General features: G+C 39.4%; 1 protein-coding gene across 2 annotated transcripts in view; it reads right to left on the reverse strand.

The window, feature by feature from the left end:
* Positions 1-21022, reverse strand: part of LOC108675449 (patched domain-containing protein 3-like) — a 37910-nt gene extending 16888 nt beyond the window's left edge. For both annotated transcript variants that reach the window (XM_047881354.1, XM_018163467.1), the window contains exons 1-8: positions 20262-21022; positions 18344-18678; positions 17407-17607; positions 16418-16549; positions 13457-13603; positions 6535-6701; positions 5030-5242; positions 370-582 (exon numbers count right to left, since the gene is read on the reverse strand). In XM_047881354.1, coding sequence (XP_047737310.1) covers positions 370-582; positions 5030-5242; positions 6535-6701; positions 13457-13603; positions 16418-16549; positions 17407-17607; positions 18344-18678; positions 20262-21013 — 2160 coding nt within the window. In that variant the 5' untranslated portion in view covers positions 21014-21022. The remainder of the gene's footprint in view (positions 1-369; positions 583-5029; positions 5243-6534; positions 6702-13456; positions 13604-16417; positions 16550-17406; positions 17608-18343; positions 18679-20261) is intronic.
* Positions 21023-21389: the final 367 nt, after the last annotated feature.

Genomic DNA, 21389 nt, shown 5'->3' on the forward strand with positions numbered 1-21389 from the left:
GAGGTTATCCAAAAATATCTCGAATTTGAAACTTGGAAAATATCTTTCGCATAACATATTTTTTGGAAAGTTAAACAATTATAAATAGTCAATAAACTTTTATATCGGCGATTGATTGAGTTTTTCTTCATGATCTCCGTTCCTTTTAACTCACAGTCCCTGCTGTAATGCAGTCCATTTTGTCACTTAAAATAGAAGATCGATTCCGATGCCATTTTGGTGAACTTAGTCCTACCATATTCCGATGCTTTACCAAGTCACAATTTTTGTCAGAAATCTGACATGAGAATAGCAAAATGTGTCTAACAAGCTTTGTGTGAGTTGAAATTATTCAACATTCATAACAGTTCATAAACTATATCAACTTACGTGATCAAAATAGATGAACATAGGATGGTAAACAGTGACGTTGAATTTTGACTCGTCCGCCCACTGACGAAGATCCTGCATCAGACGACGATCGTTGATGGCATTCATGACGTTAACCGACTGGACGAGGCAGCGCGAGGCGACGATGCGACTGTTGTCTTCGCTGAAGACAATGTCAGCGCGGTAGCGGTTGATGTCGCCACTTAAGAAGGACTGCGGAACAACAGAAATTGCGAAGGCAGATATTAGTGTATGGACTTTCGACGTTGTTGAAGAAAACATAGAATGAAGGCTACACCAAACATAAAGTATTATTTTATTACAACACTTCTCTTTAACTTTACTTCTTGTTTGTTTGTCTGTCTGTCTGTCTGTCTGCTACAAATCTTATAATCGATATTTAACTCACTTCTACCTGTCCAATCGATCTGAACTTTGGCATACTTGCGTAAAGATGGAGACAATGCATGAATCAATTGACAGAATAAATAATTTTATGAATTAAAAAAACTTTTTTCATTAAAAAAATTAAAAAATAATTTCGTCTGCTACAAATCTTATAATCCATATAAGACACAATTTGACCTGTCCAATTGATCTGAAATTTTGCACAATTGCATAAAGTCAGAGACAATGCATGAATCAATTGACAGAATAAATAATTTTGAATTTTATATCTTAAAAAATTTTTTTAAAATAATATTTTTTCAATATTTGAAAATAAAATTAGAAATTCATTGTACATGTGTAACATCCAAGACACTGGATTGTTCAGAAGTGTTGTATTTAAGAAGTAATTTTTAAACGCATATTATTATGGACTTAAACCTATTGATAATTTGACTCAGAAGGAATTTTAAGACAGTTGTATGGAGGCTGGAATCATAGCCTCGAGTTCTACGTATGTAGGACCTCGACGTCTCTAACGCGATAGAGTAATTTTATGCTTGATATGAAACAAAGCAGTAATATAGAAGTACCTAAGAAGCGTGGCAGAAAGTAAATGAGTCTGACTAATTATTAAACACGGCCTACATACAGGCGTACATACTTGTACCTACAACGTTTCGCAAAACATAGAATGAGTTTGATTATGCATTAAACTCTCAGTCAAATTGAACGTTTGAATACAAAAATTAAATTAATGGAGACACTCCTCCAGATGTTTACTGAAGGCACAAAATGCCGATGTTCGTGGAATTTTTCTAGTCTAAGAGAAGGGGAGGTCTAGTGAATATGGGGCTGCATGGCAAAGAATATAATGAATACCATTGAAAGCATTTTGACTTGAAAAACTCAGAGACTGGAAGGCAGAGGGAATTGCAGCTCCATTATGTTACAGCCCGACGCAAAAGGTTAGCCCCGGTCCCCACCTCTTTAAAACTTCATATGGGAACGCAGCCGTGCACCACAAATTTTGTACACCAATAAGCCCTGAATCGAACGCCTTGGATCTTTCTGGACATCCACCAATCAGCCGTGAATGGAATCTGCTATCCGTAACCGATCATTGACATCCTTCTGCTTTGAATATTTTGAGCTCCACACCCCCCAGACACGAGGTCGAATAGCCTAGGGTCGAATGGCCGTCCACCACTGAACGTTGCGTCGAAAAGCCGCTGTCAAAATTGGTGTAATGTTGACATTATGAACTTCGATACTTATTAAGCATTTTCCCGTAGCCTGTACTCTGAGCTGAACCATCGTTCGTTACGGATAAATGAAGTTTCTTTCAGCGGGTGTTTACTCGAATGTAGTAGCATGTTCAAATAAAATTGGTGATGAAGCCATCTAATCATCACGGTGGTAGCATTAACTTTGCTCATTTGATGAAATTAATATTTGCAATACTTCAGTTAAATCTTTTAAAATTACTCGACTGCCATGGCCTCTCCGATGGCGCAATGGTAGAGGCTCTGCTTCGCGTGTGGGAGACCGGAGTTCGAATCCTGCAGGCAGAGACTTCTTCAAGTCGATTTCTCACGAGGTATGTGTATGGTACTCTGATTATATGTTCCTGCTACCTGTCTGACATTGTTACTTGTACTGCCATGGTAGATTTGCATACGTAGCACTTAGAATGGTGATTGGGTGATGCAATATCAGTTAATGCAGAAGCATCGGATTTGAAACTAAAGGAAAATTTTTTATTGAATTCATTTTAAAGGTGGCCACTGGTCGCTCTTTGATGCGCCACCGGTGCCAATGGGTAGTTACTGGTGTACGAAGAGCTTTACGGGTGTGGTGGCCATTGGCGGGTTATAGGTGTGGGATAGGTGGTGCACGCCACCCTTAATTCACTGTTTAAATCATATAAGCTCCACCTATGGGGTCCGCCGATAGCCACCATAAAAACATAGGTGCTCCACTCTCAATTTTTATTTGGGATCCAGGGCAGTGGTGGTCTTCGGCAGGCTTCCCCATCATATCACATCGAGTTTTGTGAGTTTTATTGTGCAGATGGTGGCAACGAAAAAAAACAGCGTTGGAACACATCCATGCGACAACATTTCTTCTCGCTTCGAGTCACCGACATGTGGAGCCTCCCTGATAGCATCGTTGACGCTCCGAGTATGAACATCTTCAAAAACAGACTAGACGAAGCTATGCAGGAGCATAAATTCAGTCTTAAAATGCCCAGCAAATTACGGACCAGGCAATAAGTCCAGCAGCTATATTAATCAATCTTCAGTTATGGAAAGATCGGGTTCCAAAGGCCGGATCCTTTGTGAATTAAGTCACGAAAAGTTCAAGAATCGGCAACAGGCCATGGGCCTATTTCTTCAACGCCGACACTTCTATTCTATTATATTCTAAACGAATCGTCTTGGTCTCAGTAATCAAAATACAATAGACTGTTTTGAAAATGTAATTAGTAACGGAGAAAATGAAAAATACATGTTTTTGCACCGAAGCAAAAGATTAGCCCCACTTTGTACACTTCAACATTTTAGGCAAAACAAAACAAACGTCAGCTGGAAAACTAAAAATTATGCACCGATATGCTCCCCGTTGGCTTTGTAGACATCTAAGCACCGCTTTTTCGTGCCCTGAGACAATCTACGGAGGTAGTTGGGGTCCAGATTGGACCAGGCGGCTTGAATGGCCAACTCGAGTTCTTCCTTCGTGTCATACTGCTTCCCACAGGCGTAGACGATCCCAGCCATGTACCCCCAGACGTTCTCAATGGGATTCAGATCGGGGGACTTGGCTGGCCAGTCCATAACCTGGATTTTGGCACGCTTGAAGAAGGCCTTGGGCGTGCGCGCCGTATAGATTGAGGCATTATCTTGTTGGAAGATGGCGCTGCGGCGAATTTGGTGGCGGATGACGGGAAGTAGATGGTCCTCGAGCGTTTGGACATAGTCGTCCGCGAACTGGTTGCCTTTGAGGAAGACGAGCTCTCTCGTCCCGTTTGCATAATAGGCTCCCACACCATTACACTGCCCCCGCCATTTTGGCGCTAAAAGCTGCCTTTGGATCATTCCTGTGGTAATGCCAGTAGTACTTCAGACCATCCAAATTCCATTTCTTCTCATCAGAGAAGATGGTTTTGGCCCAGGTGTCATCACTAACTAGTACTTGCATACTTTGTGCCCCAGGCGACCCTGGCATGCTTATGAGCATCGGTCAATTGGGGGGCCTTGTTCATCTTCACGTATTGGAAGATGCCGGAGGACGCGAGGGCGCGAGAGACGGTAGACTTGGAGACATTGAGCTCCAACTTTTGGACTAGTTTGGGCGCGCTCAAGTCGCCGGGCGCCGCAACTCGGAAGAGGCGACGCGTGTCACGGGCCGACATCTTCTTGGGGCGGCATTTGGTGAGCCGCTTTCCGTAGTTCACGGGGTCCTTGAGATAGTTGGAGATGGCTTTGCGGCTACACCCCACTTGTGCTTCCATTTGACGCAGGCTAGGACGCTCGCCCTCAGGCAGCGCCATCAGGGCTTGAATGGCACCTTTCTGAAACTCAGTTAGAGGCTTTATCGCGCCCATTTCTTGCGTAGGTGAGCATAAGATCCGTGCACAACTACTACGCTATGAACGCACCCTTTGCAGCGAGTCTACGCTGCGTCCTGTCCGCAAGAGCGCCAAACTTGCAAAGGGGGGCTAACCTTTTGCGTCGGTGCAAAAACACGGACCGCTTGATTTTTCCGCCAGTAATTAAATTTTTCACCAAATTTTACCTGCTATAGATTACTGAGACCAAGACGATTCGTTTGCCACCATTTGCACGTTAAAACTGGCAAAACACGATGTGTTATGATGTTTTAAAGGGGTGGGGCTAACCTTTTGCGTCGGGCTGTAGGGCATACATTTGCCATTTAAGACCAACGTCTCTCCTATAATCGCGCTTCTCTAATTTACGTTTCGCTAAGCCCAGCACAATCTCACTGCCAACAACGGAAAAAAGGACGTCATTAAACATAAGAAGACGAGGCTTGCACTGAGCAAGTAGAGGGTGCTGATATAGCATGGCCTATCATATATTAGAGCTCGCACTATTGCTTTCTTACTACTTATCTGCCATGACCGTAATCATTCAGCATGCACCCAAATTTGCAATTATAATTTTGAATAAATTTGCTTTAAACATAACTTTTATTAATTGATATAGGTATGTTAGATAATGCGGGCTTCATATCCGTATTTTACGAGTACCTCTTGGAGATTATAGATGTAGGTCTTCTCGTCGCTGTTATTCAATCCTTGGTACTTGCCATTCCTGGCCATGTATTTTGTCCACTGCCTCAACCAACAATCCGTGTAAAACTCATCGCCGATGAACTTATGGGATTCCACTTTTTCAACGAATTCGAGCAACTGCCTCACGTTGGCTGGATCGCTGTACGTGATGTTGCCGGTGAAGACAATCTGCAAAAAACGTTGTTGAGTTACATATATCCAAGCAGGAATAGCTCCAGATGTGGAATTTTCCTAAAAATCATGAGCAATGGATACTGGTGGCGCTGGTAGTGCAATGTGCACTAACGTGCCCAGATCTAGCAAAGAATAATCATGCAGACTGAAAGAGATTTATACGATGCATGTTTTTTTAAGTAAGGACCGTTTGGAATTAAAAAAAGACGTGCAAAGATATCGCAATAATATTATTTCTACATGAAAGCCTGTACCTCAATCTACTTTTCTACATAATTTCCATGATTATTGAGGCACTTGTCATAACGTGGCACTAGTTTTTGAATACCCTCCTGATAAAATTCTGCCGCCTGACTTGGAGGTGACATTCAGGCTTCAGAATTTTATCAGGAGGGTATTCAAAAATTGGTGGTTCGCTATGACAAGTGCCTCAATGTTCACGGATGTCATGTAAAAAAGTAGATTAAGGTACAGGCTTTCATGTAAAAATAAAATTATTGCGATATCTTTGCACGTCCTTTTTAATTCCAAAACGGTCCTTACTTAGAAGGTCATCTGCCAGTTATAGAAAGTATAAAAACGTGAAAAGTATCAGAAGAAATGGGTGGATGGTAAATGAAATTATTAGTAAATTGTATGGTAAATGTACAGAAAACTTGGCAAAACTGAATGGCTCCTGCCATTCTTTGCCATACCATACGAATATAACCTAGTTGATGCGCAATAATGATTTTTTTAATTTCACAGTAAGGTTTAAACCTGAAAATAATGTTACAGATGATTGATCGGAATATTGTTGTAATATTAAACCAGAGTGTGTGTCAAATTCGTGGGTGATTAATCTTGCACCTTATTTAACCATATTCATGTATCTGAGTTTTACCATGAGTTGAAATTAGGTAAGCAATAGGAAAAGTATTCAATAAAAATATATATTATTGAATTGCATTATCTAAACAAGACCGGCATTCCTAGCATCAATCTTCAATAACGCTGAAAATAATTCATCTACGTCTTGATGCATTCAGTTGCGACTGTTAGATTTAACCGATTTAAACAAAAATACTCAGTCACCGAATAATAACATGAAAATTTGGTGGGAACCTGTTAATTTTTCGGTGTAGCAAATTATTTTAATACAAGGCAAAAATTAATTTCTCATGGTATTTCATTTGGTACCTTTTCTCTAGTTTTAACTTAATTAGTAATCAGAAATATTACCCCCAAATTTCAAAAATGATTTCTTGATTTCGAATTTTTGAAATTTTCAACTGATCAAAACCAACCATGGGGCGGTAGGCGAAGCTGCTGAAGTATTTAGCATAAAAGTCGTAGAATGGAATGGAGTAGGAGTCGTAGCGTGCCGTCTTGCGCAGCTGCATGCCATCGTTGATGGTAGTGCAGCCGTACACCGCCACGGCCAAGTACGCTACGAACGCCACCACCACTACACCTGCAAAGGAGGATCGTCAGGTCACGTTCTGCAATGTCTATGTTAATTGTTAATGCGAACTCCATGATAATGAGGGTCGCCAAGCAAGCGAGGGCAAGGTGCACTGCTCCGCCAGCGTAGAAAAATAGAGTCCTTGTTTTATGCCCAAGCTTACTTCCTCTACCTGAACACCTCTACAGCCGCTGGCATCGCCACTTTCTGAAAGCCGCCTATTCTCAAGTCTGTAACCGAGTTTTTACAGCACTTTGGAAACTTTACAACTTTTACTCAACTTTATTCAGTTTTTAACTTGTTTTTTTAGCTCTTGCATTTCATGATGGCTGGTCAGAGAGGAAAAATATTAATTGAGAAGGCCTCCAGTCCTGTTAAACCGAATGCGAAGATCAAATCGCAAAATGAGCGAGGAGAGATTTGTAAATTTTGCAAACTGAGATCGCTTAACGTCAATGACGCTACAGTGGCCTGTGATCGTTGCGGGGATATCATCTGCAACAATTGTGCAAAGTTGAGCAAGACAGACTGCTCGGTTATTCCCAAAAACAAGTCAGTACACTGGTACTGCCAGGACTGCCAACAACCTGCACTTAGCGCTGTAAAAAGCGAAAAATGGTGGAAGAGAAGTGCTCTTCTATTTTTTCTGTCTTTAAAGCCGAAATGGAAGAAACCAACAAGCAAGAGTTGAGAAAGAGAGCCGAAATGGAGGAGAACCACAAGAAAGAATTGAGCTTGTTGCGTAGCGAATTACACTCGTTACGAAACGAGCTGGTGGAAATGAAAGCTCATCCGCACAAAACAAAAAATAACGATAACACAGAAGGTAAAGGCCGCTAAGATGTCATCTCTGATCTCGCCAGCGAGAGCACTCGTGCCCTGCTGGATAGAGAAAGAAGAAGACTTAACCTTGCTTGGTTTAACGTTCCCGAAAGCAATGCTTCGGATGCTGAATTTATTACTGATTGCTGTGCCAAGGCACTTAACGTCGTCATGAATATAACAGCATGCAAGAGGCTGCGATCGAAAGACGCTACCACCTGAAGACCGCTGCTTGTAACTGTGCAGGATACAGCCCTGGGGCCATACTTTCAAAATTCGTTAGGTTAACGTAAGTACTTACGCTCTATTTTCTGGTTTATGATTGGTGAATTTTGCTTGAAAGGCCGTCAATGATTGGCTGATGAACATACGATCTCTTAACTTTTTTGAAAGTATGGGCCCAGGTCGGACATGTGCTTAAGGCTGCGAGAAAACTAAGTGAATGCACAGAGTTTAATTCATTCTTTGTTAAGAAGGATGCTACCCCTTTAGAGAGAGAAAATTTCGCAAGAAATGGCAGGAGAGACTCAGGCGGAAAAGCATGGAGACTCAGGTCAACCACTTTCACGGTGTAAAGACAACACCGGCCGCACACGATCAGTCAGCGGAGCTGGAAGACAAGTAAGAAGTCATGTCCATAGAACCAGGCCTGTAAATAATGTAAGAAACAAACTCATACATCAAAGTGAAAGTGCACAAAAAGCTGAAAAATGTTCTTACACGAACTCTGATTCCGTTTTGAACAAAAGAAGTGAACTATTAACTGTGATTGAAAACGAGCGCACAGACATTATTTGTATTACAGAAACACTCCCTAAAAATCACGGGAGGAAAATTGTACCTGTTGAATTTCAGTTGCCAGGTTTTGATTGTTTTCATAACTTGAATGAAGAGCAGTGCAGTAGAGGTGTAGCTTTGTGGGTTAGAACATCTGATGGGGCCCAGCAAGTCAAGTTATCTGCAGAACATCAATCAGCTAGAGAATCAGTGTGGTGTGAACTTTCTCTCAACGGCAAAGATAGCCTCCTCATAGGCGTCGTGTATAGATCACCAAACAGTTCGTCTGATAACGATAACTAAACAGTCTTTTACCGAGCATGACTTTCCTTAGGTAACACACGTTGATCGTTGGTGATTTTAATCATCCAGAGCTAGACTGGATAGATGGAACCTCTCCAAGGGAAGAGAATCACCCAGCATCCTTGTTCATGGAGTCAGTAAGAGACTCCTTCCTAGTCCAGCACGCTACCAAACCAACCCATTATAGAAGTAAACAGACTCCCAATATTCTAGACCTGGTGTTTACTAGTGATGAATCAATGTTAGATGAGCTTCGTCACGAGGCTCCTTTGGGCAAAAACCATCACCAATCATTGTTTTTCAGACTTAAGTGCTGTACGGAAAAGACGCCTTCGAAGCGTGAGCGTTTGAATATTGCGAAAGGCGACTATGATAAAATCCGTGAAGCAGTGAATGCAGTAAATATATCGAACTGTATTAAGGACATGAATGGCTGAGTCATGGTCACTTCTCAAGGACACGGTTATGTCTGCAGTTGAAGCGTGTGTAACTAAAATTAAGCTTGGTGGAGCCAAAAAAACTCGGTGGATGAACAGTGCAGTTTTAGCTAAGCTGAAAACAAAGAAGGAAGTATACCAGCGTTATTTACAGACTCGTAGCGATGCTGACTATAACCTATACGCAAGAGCTCGAAATCAAGCTGAACAAGCATGTCGCACCGCAGTAAAAATCTTTGAAAAAAATATTGCTTAAAAATGCAAAAAAAGGACCCGAAAGCCTTCTTTTTGCACGCTAGCTTGAAGTGCAAGATGAAGGACGGTATTTCTGATTTGAAAGTAGATAAACGAAAGATATCCTCTGATGAGGGCAAAGCTAACGTACTTAATCATTTTTTCAGTAGCGTATTCACTGAAGAGGACTTGAACAGTATTCCAGCTATTGAGGAGCGCCCAGTCGGCTCTAAATTAACAAATTTTGAAATACAAGAAGAAGAGGTCCTCAAGCGCCTTATCGCTGTTAATCCAAACAAGTCATGTGGACCAGACGGCTTCTACCCCAGATTACTCAAAGAGTAAGCAACTGTCCTAGCCGGCCCTCTGACATAACTTTTTCGAAAAACTTTGAACGAAGGAATGTTGCCGGCTGACAGGAAAGAAGCTCAAGTGACATCATTGTTCAAAAAAGGTGACAAAAGCTGCCGGGGCAACTATCGCCCTGTCAGTTTGGCAAGTGTCGTTTGCAAGGTAATGGAATCTGTTGTGAGGGATCGATTGATAGATCATTTGACTGCTAATAATCTCCTATCAGACTGTCAACATGGCTTTATTGCCGGGAGATCCTGCACCACTAACCTCTTGTCGACTCTGAACGAATGGACCCGCCTGCTGGACGAAAGGGAGCCAGTAGATGCAGTGTACCTCGATTTTGCCAAGGCATTTGACAGTGTCCCACATGAGCGGCTGTTGCGTAAATTGAAGTCTTTGGGAATTGAGAGTAATGTACTCAAATGGATCAGAGATTTTCTAGTAGGGAAGCGACAACGTGTCAGTATTAATGGGTCCGTATCAGACTGGGCTTCAGTGCGCAGCGGCGTGCCACAAGGAAGCGTTCTCGGGCCTATTCTGTTCGTTGCGTTTATAAGCGATCTGCCAGAAGCTGTGTCTAGCGCTTACTCGATGTATGCTGACGACACAAAATTTATAGTACAGTGAAGAATACGTCGCAAAAAGTTCAGTTGCAAGGTGATCTTGAAAGGCTGGTTGACTGGGCTGATAAGTGGCAGCTGCGTTTTAACGCTGACAAATGTAAAGAATAATGAACAGCAAGATTACAGTATGAGCAGACACGGTTGCAACGACAGAGTGATGATGTCGAAGTCGACAATGGAAAAGGATTTAGGAGTTAATATCGACAATGAGTTGAAATTTTCTAAGCATATTGAAGGTCAAGTTGATAAAGCCAATAAACGACTTGGACTGATCAGACGCTCTTTCGAGTTCCTAGATGCAGAAGCGATGAAGCAGTTGTTTGTTGCTGTCGTGCGCCCGAACCTAGAGTTTGGAAACGTCGTGTGGTCAACGAAATTCGAAAAAGGCAAAAATTTAGTAGAGAGCGTTCAAAGACGCGCAACAGGGATAGTTCCGGGCTTGAAAGGCAAGTCCTATGAGGAAAGATTAAAGATTATGAAGCTTCCAAGCCTCAGTTATTGACGTCTGCGTGGGGACCTCATTGAAGCATACATGTATACTCATGGCTTATACAAAGTCCCAGAAGGATTACTAGAATTTGAAACAAGAACCAACACCAGGGGCCACGGCTATAAACTAAAAAAAAACAGCGTTGGAACATATCTTTGCGACATTTCTTCTCGCTTCGAGTCACCGACATGTGGAACAGCCTCTCTGATAGCATCGTTGACACTCCGAGTATGAACATCTTCAAAAACAGACTAGACGAAGCTATGCAAGAGCATACAGTATGTTCAGTCTTAAAATGCCCAGCAAATTACGGACCAGGCAATAAGTCCAGACGAAGCTATGCAGGAGTATATGTTCAGTCTTAAAATGCCCAGCAAATTACGGACCAGGCAATAAGTCCAGCAGCTATCTCAATCAATCTTCAGTTATGGAAAGATCGAGTTCCAAAGGCAGGATCCTTTGTGAATCAAGTCACGAAAAGTTCAAGAATCGGCAACAGGCCATGGGCCAATTTCTTCAATGCCGACACTTTTATTCTATTCTATAGCGCAATAATCTTTTAGTCGTAAATGACAATTTTCAAATAGACAATAATGTACACATCGAGATACCTGCAACGATGCTAGAGTCGCCACTTGAAAAATTGTTCAGGGAAGCATGGACCATCGTCATCGGATGCCAACTATTTATTTTCTTGACCTGCAAAAGGCCTTTGATTGCGTGAACCATCAAATTCTCTTGAATAAACTCTACAGTTATGGCATTGGAGGGCCTTTTATGCATTGATAAAGTCATACCTAATTAATAGACAACAATATGTTTCATTGAGCGAGTTCAAATCGCCCTCAAGACCAATCACGATTGGAGTACCCCAGGGCTCTGTTCTGGGGCCTCTTCTTTTTAATATTTTCATAAATTATATCGCCTCTTATTTTAATGTGAACTGCAAGCTTTTTGCTGATGATGCCGTTTTCTATATTTTGAAAGGTGCCTACCATGAAGCGTGTAAAAGCATTTCGGATCTGTCAGCAGACTTCGGATCTGTCAAAATGGCTGTTAGTAAATAAGTTGTGGCACACACCGATGAAACTAAACTGAGGCTTTGACCTGTTGTCTCCCCTCGGAACATCACTTTTAATGAATCAATTTTAGAATAGGTTAACGATTTTCGTTATTTAGGCTTGATCCTTGACAATAAAATGTCTTTTAAAAACATATTACTTCCGTTTGCCAGGGGCTTAGCAAAGCCCATGGAGTGTTGCAAGCTCTATCAAGTATTTTACCTTTCTCCTTGTTAAAAATGCTCTTCTGTTCGTTGTTTTTATCTAAATTTTCTAATACCCTTGTAATATGGGGTGAAGTGCCTCTCTGTACAAAAAAACGGTTATCACGTTGATGAACAGGACACTGCGGTCAATCCTTAGGGTTCGATATGTTAACTATGTACTATTGATTCGTACTAATGAATTATATAGACAGTCAAAAATCCTGAAATTCGATGCCATGTACAAATTTAATCCTTTACAATTTATGAATAGGGCACTTTTTCAAGAAATTGAGAAGAATGGTACTGTTTTTAATTGTATAAAACATTTTAATAAACTGCCTGATGATTTCAGAATAAACTGTTCTAAATCCATTTTAAAGACAAAATTTCGTGATCATATTCTTGCTTAATATTAATTTAACTTTGTTTATCATATAATTTTTTCTTGTGACAATTTACTTATGTAGTGCCTTTACTTTAGAATGTAATATTTGTATTAATTTTCGTTTTACTCGTTGCCACTATTACGTACATACTTGTCACCTATTACGCCTTCGAAGCATTTTATAGCTTGTATGGGCTTTTCACCTGGAAGCTTTTATTACCAAATAACATGTTTTTCTCTTTCTAGTGAGTCGTGCTGTGTTGCTTCTATGTGTGAAAGAATAAAGAATTAACTAATTACGTCAGCTTGTTTAGAGAATCACGTACGCTGGAGGACCAATAACGCTATCAAGAGCCTGAGCCGCCTTTTATTCTAATATAAGGCCTTCTTATATTCTTCTAATACTCAAATAATTTTACGGCGACCAAGCACTGCGTCAATCGATAATAAAGCTGTGGTGGTGCAGTGGTGAGAGACTCTGTCTCTCGCACCCAGCTCCCGGGTTCAAGTCCCACTGAGGACAAGCTCTTTCGGGAAGCTCAGCTCATGGTCAACTTAGCCATTCATCCAACTCTGTTTGATAAATGAGTACCTGGCTTGTCCTGGGTGTTATGTAATGCAAAAATGGTTCTGGCGAGTCAGTGAGCCAGTGATGGTCGCGGAACTGCCAGTGGCATTAAGTGCCCGGAAAAACACCCCCTCCCTTGCCTAGTCGCCACTACCAGGATGGGCAATTACAGCAACAACCCGAGTTTAGTCCCACTCGGGACAAGTTCTTTTGGGAAGATGAGCTCATGGCTAACTCGGCCATTTATTATGATATGAGTACCTGGTTGATATATGAGTACCTGGTTTGTCCAGGGTGTTGTATAATGCAATAAAATGGTTCTGGCGGGTCAGCGAGCCAATGTTAGTGGAGGACCCATCTGTGGCCTTAGTGCCCTGAAAATTTGACCTATCATCCCTTTCTCCATTACCTAGTTGCCACTAACAGGATGGTCAATTCCAACAACAACAATCGACAAAAAACAATTTTTATAATCCAATGAACATAAACATAAGAAGTTCTTGCCTTTAATTACTGGCAAGTTTAGGCAGTGAGCGACGTAGTCCCTGAAAAGGATCACGACGGCTGGTGGTTGGTTGTCGTCAGGATTGCTAGGGTCGGACGCGGCCACTCCACCGGCGCAGAATCGGCGATAAAATGCTGACTCCCCAGCTGAAAACAAGCAGGATACGTTCAGAGAAATGGATGAAAATTTGTCCAAATAGCGATGCACTTTTTGCCCTTGAGTGGGTCGTCCTGACCCAGTTTGGCCCTGCATATAACGGTGTGTCATGCAGTGCATGACGGCGAAAAGGTGTCACAATTTGGACAAAACGATCATTCACTTCTCTGAATTTAGAAATTTATCTTAATTTTTAATATCTTTGAAGTACATTAAGACAGTTAACTTAAGAAGTTATTCAAACCATGATTAACTTTATCAATAATATGCGTCACTTTCCGAATCGGATAAAGATTATGCGTCTTCTTTAGCATAGTGCCGACATCATGACGCAGCATTTTTGCTAATCATCATGGAATCGCAAACTCATGCTAGGCACCGTGACTTAATGCAACAAAGTGAAGAACTATCCATGAACAATATTAAAGCTTTGAAGTAGAATTTTTTGCTGAACTTTCATCATAGTTTCTCGAAAATACAGACAAACAAGCAGGGTTGACAAACAAGCAGGGTTGACAACTGACAAACAAGCAGGGTTTTTTTGATTTTTTTAAAAAAATCAAAAAAATAAAAAATCAATGATTTTTTTTATTTTTTCATGATTTTTTTCTTTTATTTGATTTTTTTTATTTTTCAGCTTTTTTGTCTTTTTGAAGTGTAATTTTTTATGTTGCAATTAGCCTATCAACAATAACAGTATATGGATCATAATGGATGGCTAAAAAGGGCACTTATTGCCTTCAATAATGGCCAACAGGCCAAGGTCGTGTTTACCACTTAGGGATTTTTGGGTAAATGATTATTGATAAATGATGAGTCTATTCATTAGCTTTGTAAAGTTTGTATGGAACAAGGTAATGAGCTAAATATTGACCATTCAACTGTTTTCAATATACAAAAATACTTCAGGAATGCAGATCTTCTAAACACTGAAGAGTCACATAACAGATAGGTAGCTGATAGCACAGTGCACAGCACAGCACTATCAATAGATCTACCAGTTTTATGTCCTTTAAATCTACCAGACTCTACCCTCTGAGAAAAGCTAACACTTTGAAATAAACATGTGCACAATTCAAATATTTTATATCCATTCACTGCATTTAATTATTTTATAAATAGTCATATAATTGTAATTTTTTTGTTTCTAGTTTTAAATTCACATATTTAAAGATTAAAATTAAATATTTTAATTAGAATACTTATATTAGGGTGGAAAATCTTTTTAATTGCCTAAAAGGTCAATACAATCTTAACCTCTCAATATACAGGGTGGGGCAGAGCCAATTGAGCAGTTTTGAGGTAAAATAAAAGAGTAATGGAGGTACATAAACATACCATTTAGAATACCGTACTTATGTTTTGAAAACAATATCAGGAAGAGGAGGGCCGTTAGCTGCAACACACTGTTGGAGTCGTTCTCAGAGGAGGGAGTAACCGTAACAGTGAATTCCGATTGCTATGCTGCAATGTTGCTATGCATTGTTGAAAATGGAGCATTGGGAGACGTGTGGTTTCAGCCGGATGGAGCTACAGCTCACACAGCCCGAATGTCACTCAATGTTTTGAAATGCATGTTCCCAGACTCTGAGGGGCAATTTACAGTAGCCTGCGAGGTCACCCGATTTGAGCATTTGCGATTTCTTTCTTTGGGGACATCTAAAAGAAAGGGTGTTCAAAAGTTGCCCTCACACCCTACCACCCTATATAGCCCCTATTGCAGCAGAGGCTATATATATATGGCCATACCTCGCCATATGTGTGAACGTGCTGGAGAAAACTTCCGAGAACAACTCCAACAGTGTGATGCAGCTAACAAACCCCATCTTCCTGATATTGTTTCCATAACATAAGTATTTTAAATGGTATGTTATGCTAATCTTGAGGAAAATAAACTTTTTTCTTTATGTACCTCCATTACACTTTTATTTTGCCTCAAAACTGTTCAATCAGTTCTGCCCCACCCTGTATAAGCTAGCTAACACATTTAAATTGTATATTGCAATCAATATATTACCAATAGTCAAATAGGTAAAGACTTCTTATTGCCTTATAAGAATTACCTAAGCTGCTAGCCACGTACAATGTATTGCACACTTGATGCCTCTGTACCAAAAACTTTCAATTTCTTGGAACCTAATACACACTATAAAGGCAAGTTTATATACCAATTTGTCATTCATAGTACATTTATACCAAACCATGAATAACAATACCTCAATATAAATTAAAGACTGCCACTCAATATATTCAATTATATTAAAAAATCAAAAAAATAAAAAAAAATCGAAAAAAATAAAAAAAATCATGATTTTTTTATAAAAAAATCAAGTGATTTAATCACATGATTTAATCATTTTGATTTAATCATTGCCAACCCTGCAAACAAGATACTCATTCTGGCACCGAAATAGACTTCATTCAATTTCACGACCAAGAGTAGAAGAAACGATGCAGTCCAAAAGAAATTTTAATTAACACGATAGAAATATTTTGGGCGTAAGTGAACACCAGTGCTGCATGACAAAGATCTTTTCCACAATAACGCTTAATACGAAGGCTGGCATTCTACAGAGCGCTCCTTATCGTGGAATGCAATACTAATATTATAATAAATGAAATGTTTGTAACACTATGACATAAAAAATGGTTGTAACACTATCAAACAAGAAATGTTCGTTGATACGGTTGTTCTAACGAAATTCTTGAATTATTCTTATTAAGGGGTGCGTGACTTTTAGCTAAAAATGACATTTGGGGTGAAATGCTCCTTTATTATTCCACAACAAATTAACAAGACAAACCTGACTCCGAGCTGGACTTGACTCGCTTGCAGGTAATGTTATGGAGCTGCTGCTTCTCAGCGCGTCCGGACAGCGCCAGGCAGGCGCCGAAGAGCGTGATGTGCCACACGTACGTCATCAACACCGAAATGCCTGCGTGCATTTGTTCTTAAATTACTCGTAAATTTATGGTCCATGCAATCTACTGATCTTACAATGTGCGTGTATTACAACAGACCGCAAAGAGCGTAATACTTTAATTACTTTCCAATAATAGAACTATTTTATAAACACCGAACTTCGTAATGGAATCTATGGCTTTTGGCTAAAACTTTCCTAGAAATAGAATGATTATACAAATACCAAATGCAGAACTCAGTTAATAAATTGACGACAATAAAAGGCTCTGCAGAATTTCATTTCCTGAGTTTCATTTTATAAAATTAAATATCTCTTTTGATTTCCGCATCTTTTGCGCTATTTTTCAACAATATAAAATTAAAAATGTATAACTATTAACCGAAATTTTATGTCGACGATAATAAATCCAGATTTTTAGAACAATTCTGGTTGTAATTTTGAACATAATTAAGTAATTACTTTTTTGCAGCATAATTAGTTTAGTTCGGGCAACCTTGCTATGACATAATAACTGCTAAATTTATTAGGGTATGATTCCCAAAAGTTTCTATTCTAGCAAGGTTCACCAGAAATAAATTCCATGACGTCCAAATTTATATCAGAGTCAGATGAGATAATATTCATTGATAAAACAGTGAAGACATAACCAGAAAAGTTGTTTTAGAATCGCGTGTTATGCCTTTATAGCGCTTAAAAGTTTCTGCAAAGTAAATTTTTCCGTGTACGTATTTATTTATTTCTGTCAAGCCATTAATTGATGTTCAAACCGAATAATTTTTTCCTACGAATAAAATAATTCCTGGCATGATGGTCTCGACTCTGAACCCACAAATAATTTGTTAGCACCAAATCAAAATCTTCAGCCTTACCCAGATAGAGGCAGAAGACTCTGACGGAGGAGAAATACGTGAAGGTGCCTACGAAGAATGAAATCATGTTGGTGATGGAAGTGATGCTGATGGAAACGGCGGATTCTGCGTAGGTTTGAGCCATGCGCTCCCGCACCGAATCCTGAGGACGCGTTCTGTGCCAAGCCGAAAGCGTCACAAAGGCGTCGTCGATGCCAATACCTTGAAAAAAAAAATACTTTAAGAATTACTTGAATGAAGTGATAGGCCGACACTTCCACCAGAACAATGTTGTGGTACCAAGGACCATCAGGAAATATCACGAGACATGATTAAGTTATTTCGTGCTTCTCTCAAGAGAATTCCTACAGGTTGGAATATAGTGATTTGAATGTTGTCCACGAAGTATTTTTTGTAAGAGTAATAGACTAAAAGCTTTCGGTTACTGAAGTATTGACTTATACATTCAGTCATTTTTAGATCATTCTACTAGAGCATTGTGGAGCCACAAATTCCCATCGTAAATAAGTGAGTAAATGAAAATGTATCGTAATTCACTGGCTGGTTTCGTTCACCAACACTGTTTCACAGGTGAAATGGTAGTTCTTCTTGAAATTCAACGAAGTGCAAATACTTAGACATTTCATGATAACCAACTTACAGACTTCCAGGATTTACATAGGCAATAAAAAAATCGATAAACACAATGAAGGAAATGATCAATTGATAACACAATGAAATAAACACTCGATATGGTATGATGCTATCCCTCAAAAGACTTGGGCTTGCGCGGTCACCTCGTCTATGATCGAAAAACTAAACAGTGTGATGCCACTCATCTAGCGTGAGAAAAGTGTTCAGGCGAAAGTTAAGAGTTCAAATCTGAGTTTTGAATTCACAAAACATTCAAGATTCGCTAAAAATATTTGATGAAAGAATCAATCGACAAGTCTCTTACCTAACATCAAAAACGGCGCTGCCATGTTCATGCCGATCATCGGAACGCCGCAATGCATGAGGATCCCAAACGCCGTCAGACTAGCCAATGCTGAACTAATAATGGCCACTAAGCCGAGCCAAGTCTTGCTTCTGACACAGTCGCCCAGTGTGACAGAGGCCAGGCAAAAGACAGTTATTACAAACACTGTTACAGTAAAGTAAGGAAAGACCGACAGGGTGTTGTTCCTTATCTCTTGCTCGGCGGTCCTTGAGTGGTACATTGCGATGTTCAAACTCGGCTCTCCTAAGCCCTTCAAGAAGTGTGCAAGGAACTTTTCTTCCCATAAAATACTCCTGGAAGACCGAAAAGACAGTTTCAGAACAATGTTGTTTCTTGTACAAGGTTTGACATGTAAAGATGTTCTTGAGACGCAAATTCTGACGTTTTATTATTTTATTAGTTCTTCGTCTCAGGGGCATAAAAAGTTGGCCGTATTTTGTCGCTGTATTCAAGATACGGACACGACGATTGTATTTTAAGACTTCACAAACAACTGAGCTATGGATGGAAATGCTGACAAATTGTGATAGTCAATGTAAATGTGGACAAGTAATTTCTTCCAACTCTATTCATATGACTCAAATTCGTACGTTTTGTTTTGACGACAATTAAACTAGTAAAATTATACGACAAAATACCCCAATTAGTTAAGTGAACAACATATACTTCATCACCAAGCTCTCACCGCACCTATCGTTTTGAAGTTATTTTGTGTGATTATCCGTTTTCAGTTGAACCGCAGAACTTTTTATTAAAATATTCAAATGGGCACAAAACCTAATCATTGGGCGGATAACTCATGAAAATATATGAACGCATTTGAAGCAGTAAAAGCTGGACGCATTTATATATTCACTTGCCATCACAATTAGCTTCCATCCCCGAAGAAAGCTCCCACCCGAAACTCCCATCAGTTTCCATATAACTTAACAAGCTCCAATAGAAGGTTATATCAGGCTTGCGTTGTTTTGTCAATGAAGTTGCGTTATTAATTGCACTTCAATAATTTGATTATGAGAGGACTGTCTAGTGGGGTTGTAAATAATAATATACGTTTAAAAATTACTTTTTAAAGACAACACTTCCAAAGAATCCAGTGTCTCCAATCTTACAGATGTACAATGAATTTCTCATTTAATTTTTTAATAATAAAAAAATTATTTTTCAATTTTTTAATATATAAATTTTTTTAATATATATTATTTTTTTTCAAAATTATTTATTCTATTAATTTATTCATGCATTACCTCTGACTTCGCACAAGTGTGCAAAATTTCTGATCAATTAGACAGGTATAAGTGTGTCAAATATCAGTTATAAGATTTGTAGCTGACAAAAATTATTTTTTCAATTCTTTTAATATTGAAAAAAAAATTTTATTTTAAAAATTATTTATTTTGACATTTGATTCATGCATTGTCTCCAACTTTACACAAGTGTGCAAAATTTCAGATCGATAGGATAAGTAGAAATGTGTTAAATTTCGATTACAAGATTTGTAGCAGACAGACAGACACGCTGTTATGGTTTGCTTTAAACGTAGTGGAGGGGTAATTTAATTTAAGATGACGGCCGCCGAAGCTGAGTCTATCCATTTCTATCTGTCACTCACATCTAACGTAGTTATGCACAGTAAAATCGGTATGCATTGTATGGTTTGATGCGAATGAACATATTTTCGTTCGTGAGCGCGATAACAAATTTTCCGATCAAATGGCATACATTCACATTTCTCGAAATTCATGACTATCAAAAGTTGAAGTTCCGTACAGACTTACTTAAAAGTTTAGACGAGAACTGAAAGAAGTTAAAAAGCCAAAAATATCCCTGAATATGATAAACATTTTTGACAATAAAAATGAATCTTCACACTCACAAGTGTTTCATTTCTTGGCTCTCGGCATTTCCCCAGTAAGAAAGTTTGATGGCTTCGGCAGACATGATGGAATTTTCAGGGTAGAGTTTAACACCGGCTAAGAAAAACGGAAAAATATAATTGTCGAATGTTGTAGGATTTATCATAACTGGGAATGTTAAGTTTAGTTTCCGAGTTTTAACTTCATGTATGCGGTCGGTTAATTCCAGGAAGCGAGGCTTCACGCACTTTCCTCCGGCTTTAGCACAGATGTCATTGTAGGTGTACGATTTGCCTTCTTCGTCGTGAAAGTCAAAATTTCTAACAATTCCATCTATAGAATATATTTTGTTCATTACTTCTTGGTCGATTATATTGGACGAGTCTGTCTTCGTAATTCCCAGTTGAACAAAAGGATCATAGCGAGTACGGCGATCCTCGTTGAAAGAATCAGTGTAGTTCAGCTTAAAATATCCCTCAATGAAGTCCCGCTCTTGGCGAGCTCTTCCATTCAACGGAGAGAACAGAAACTCTGGGTCGTCAATCCAGTTCATCCTTAGGAACCCAGTAACGGAAATCACAGTGATCAAAACTGGGATTACGATAAATGATTTTGGATTATCAGCGATCAATTCACCTAACTTGAAAAATACCTTACTCAAAATAAAATCAAATGTCTTGAAAAAGAAGAATTTCCTCTCCTGAATCCATTTAACATTAGGAAAGCACTTTGTCAAAATGTAACCTAGGCCACTCAAGGCGTTTTCTTCCATTTCTGCGCGTTGATCTTCGCACCTGGGAATTGAGAAGAAATGAATATAACACTGACATCATTTTCGTCGAAAATTCATAAGTGGGCCTGGGCATTTCATACGAGAGTTACCAAGAGCCTCTTAGTTACATGAATGCTTGAATCATTGTAGTTCAAAATTTATTTTCCAAGCATAAAATTTTATACTTTCATGAGGTAAACTAAACGTAACATTAATCCTTTATAGAAAGAAATGCTTGGTAATTTTTTCTATGTGCGAGGAACTAATTAGGTTATAAGGAGATACTACTTTATCACAACAACGAATGATTACATTTGAATAAGTTGCATTCTTTACGCTGGGTCTCATTACTAACAGGTAGTGAGTAATGAACAGC

The sequence above is a fragment of the Hyalella azteca genome, unplaced genomic scaffold, assembly GCF_000764305.2.
Source record: "Hyalella azteca isolate HAZT.00-mixed unplaced genomic scaffold, Hazt_2.0.2 contig7692, whole genome shotgun sequence".
NCBI lineage: Eukaryota > Metazoa > Arthropoda > Malacostraca > Amphipoda > Hyalellidae > Hyalella > Hyalella azteca.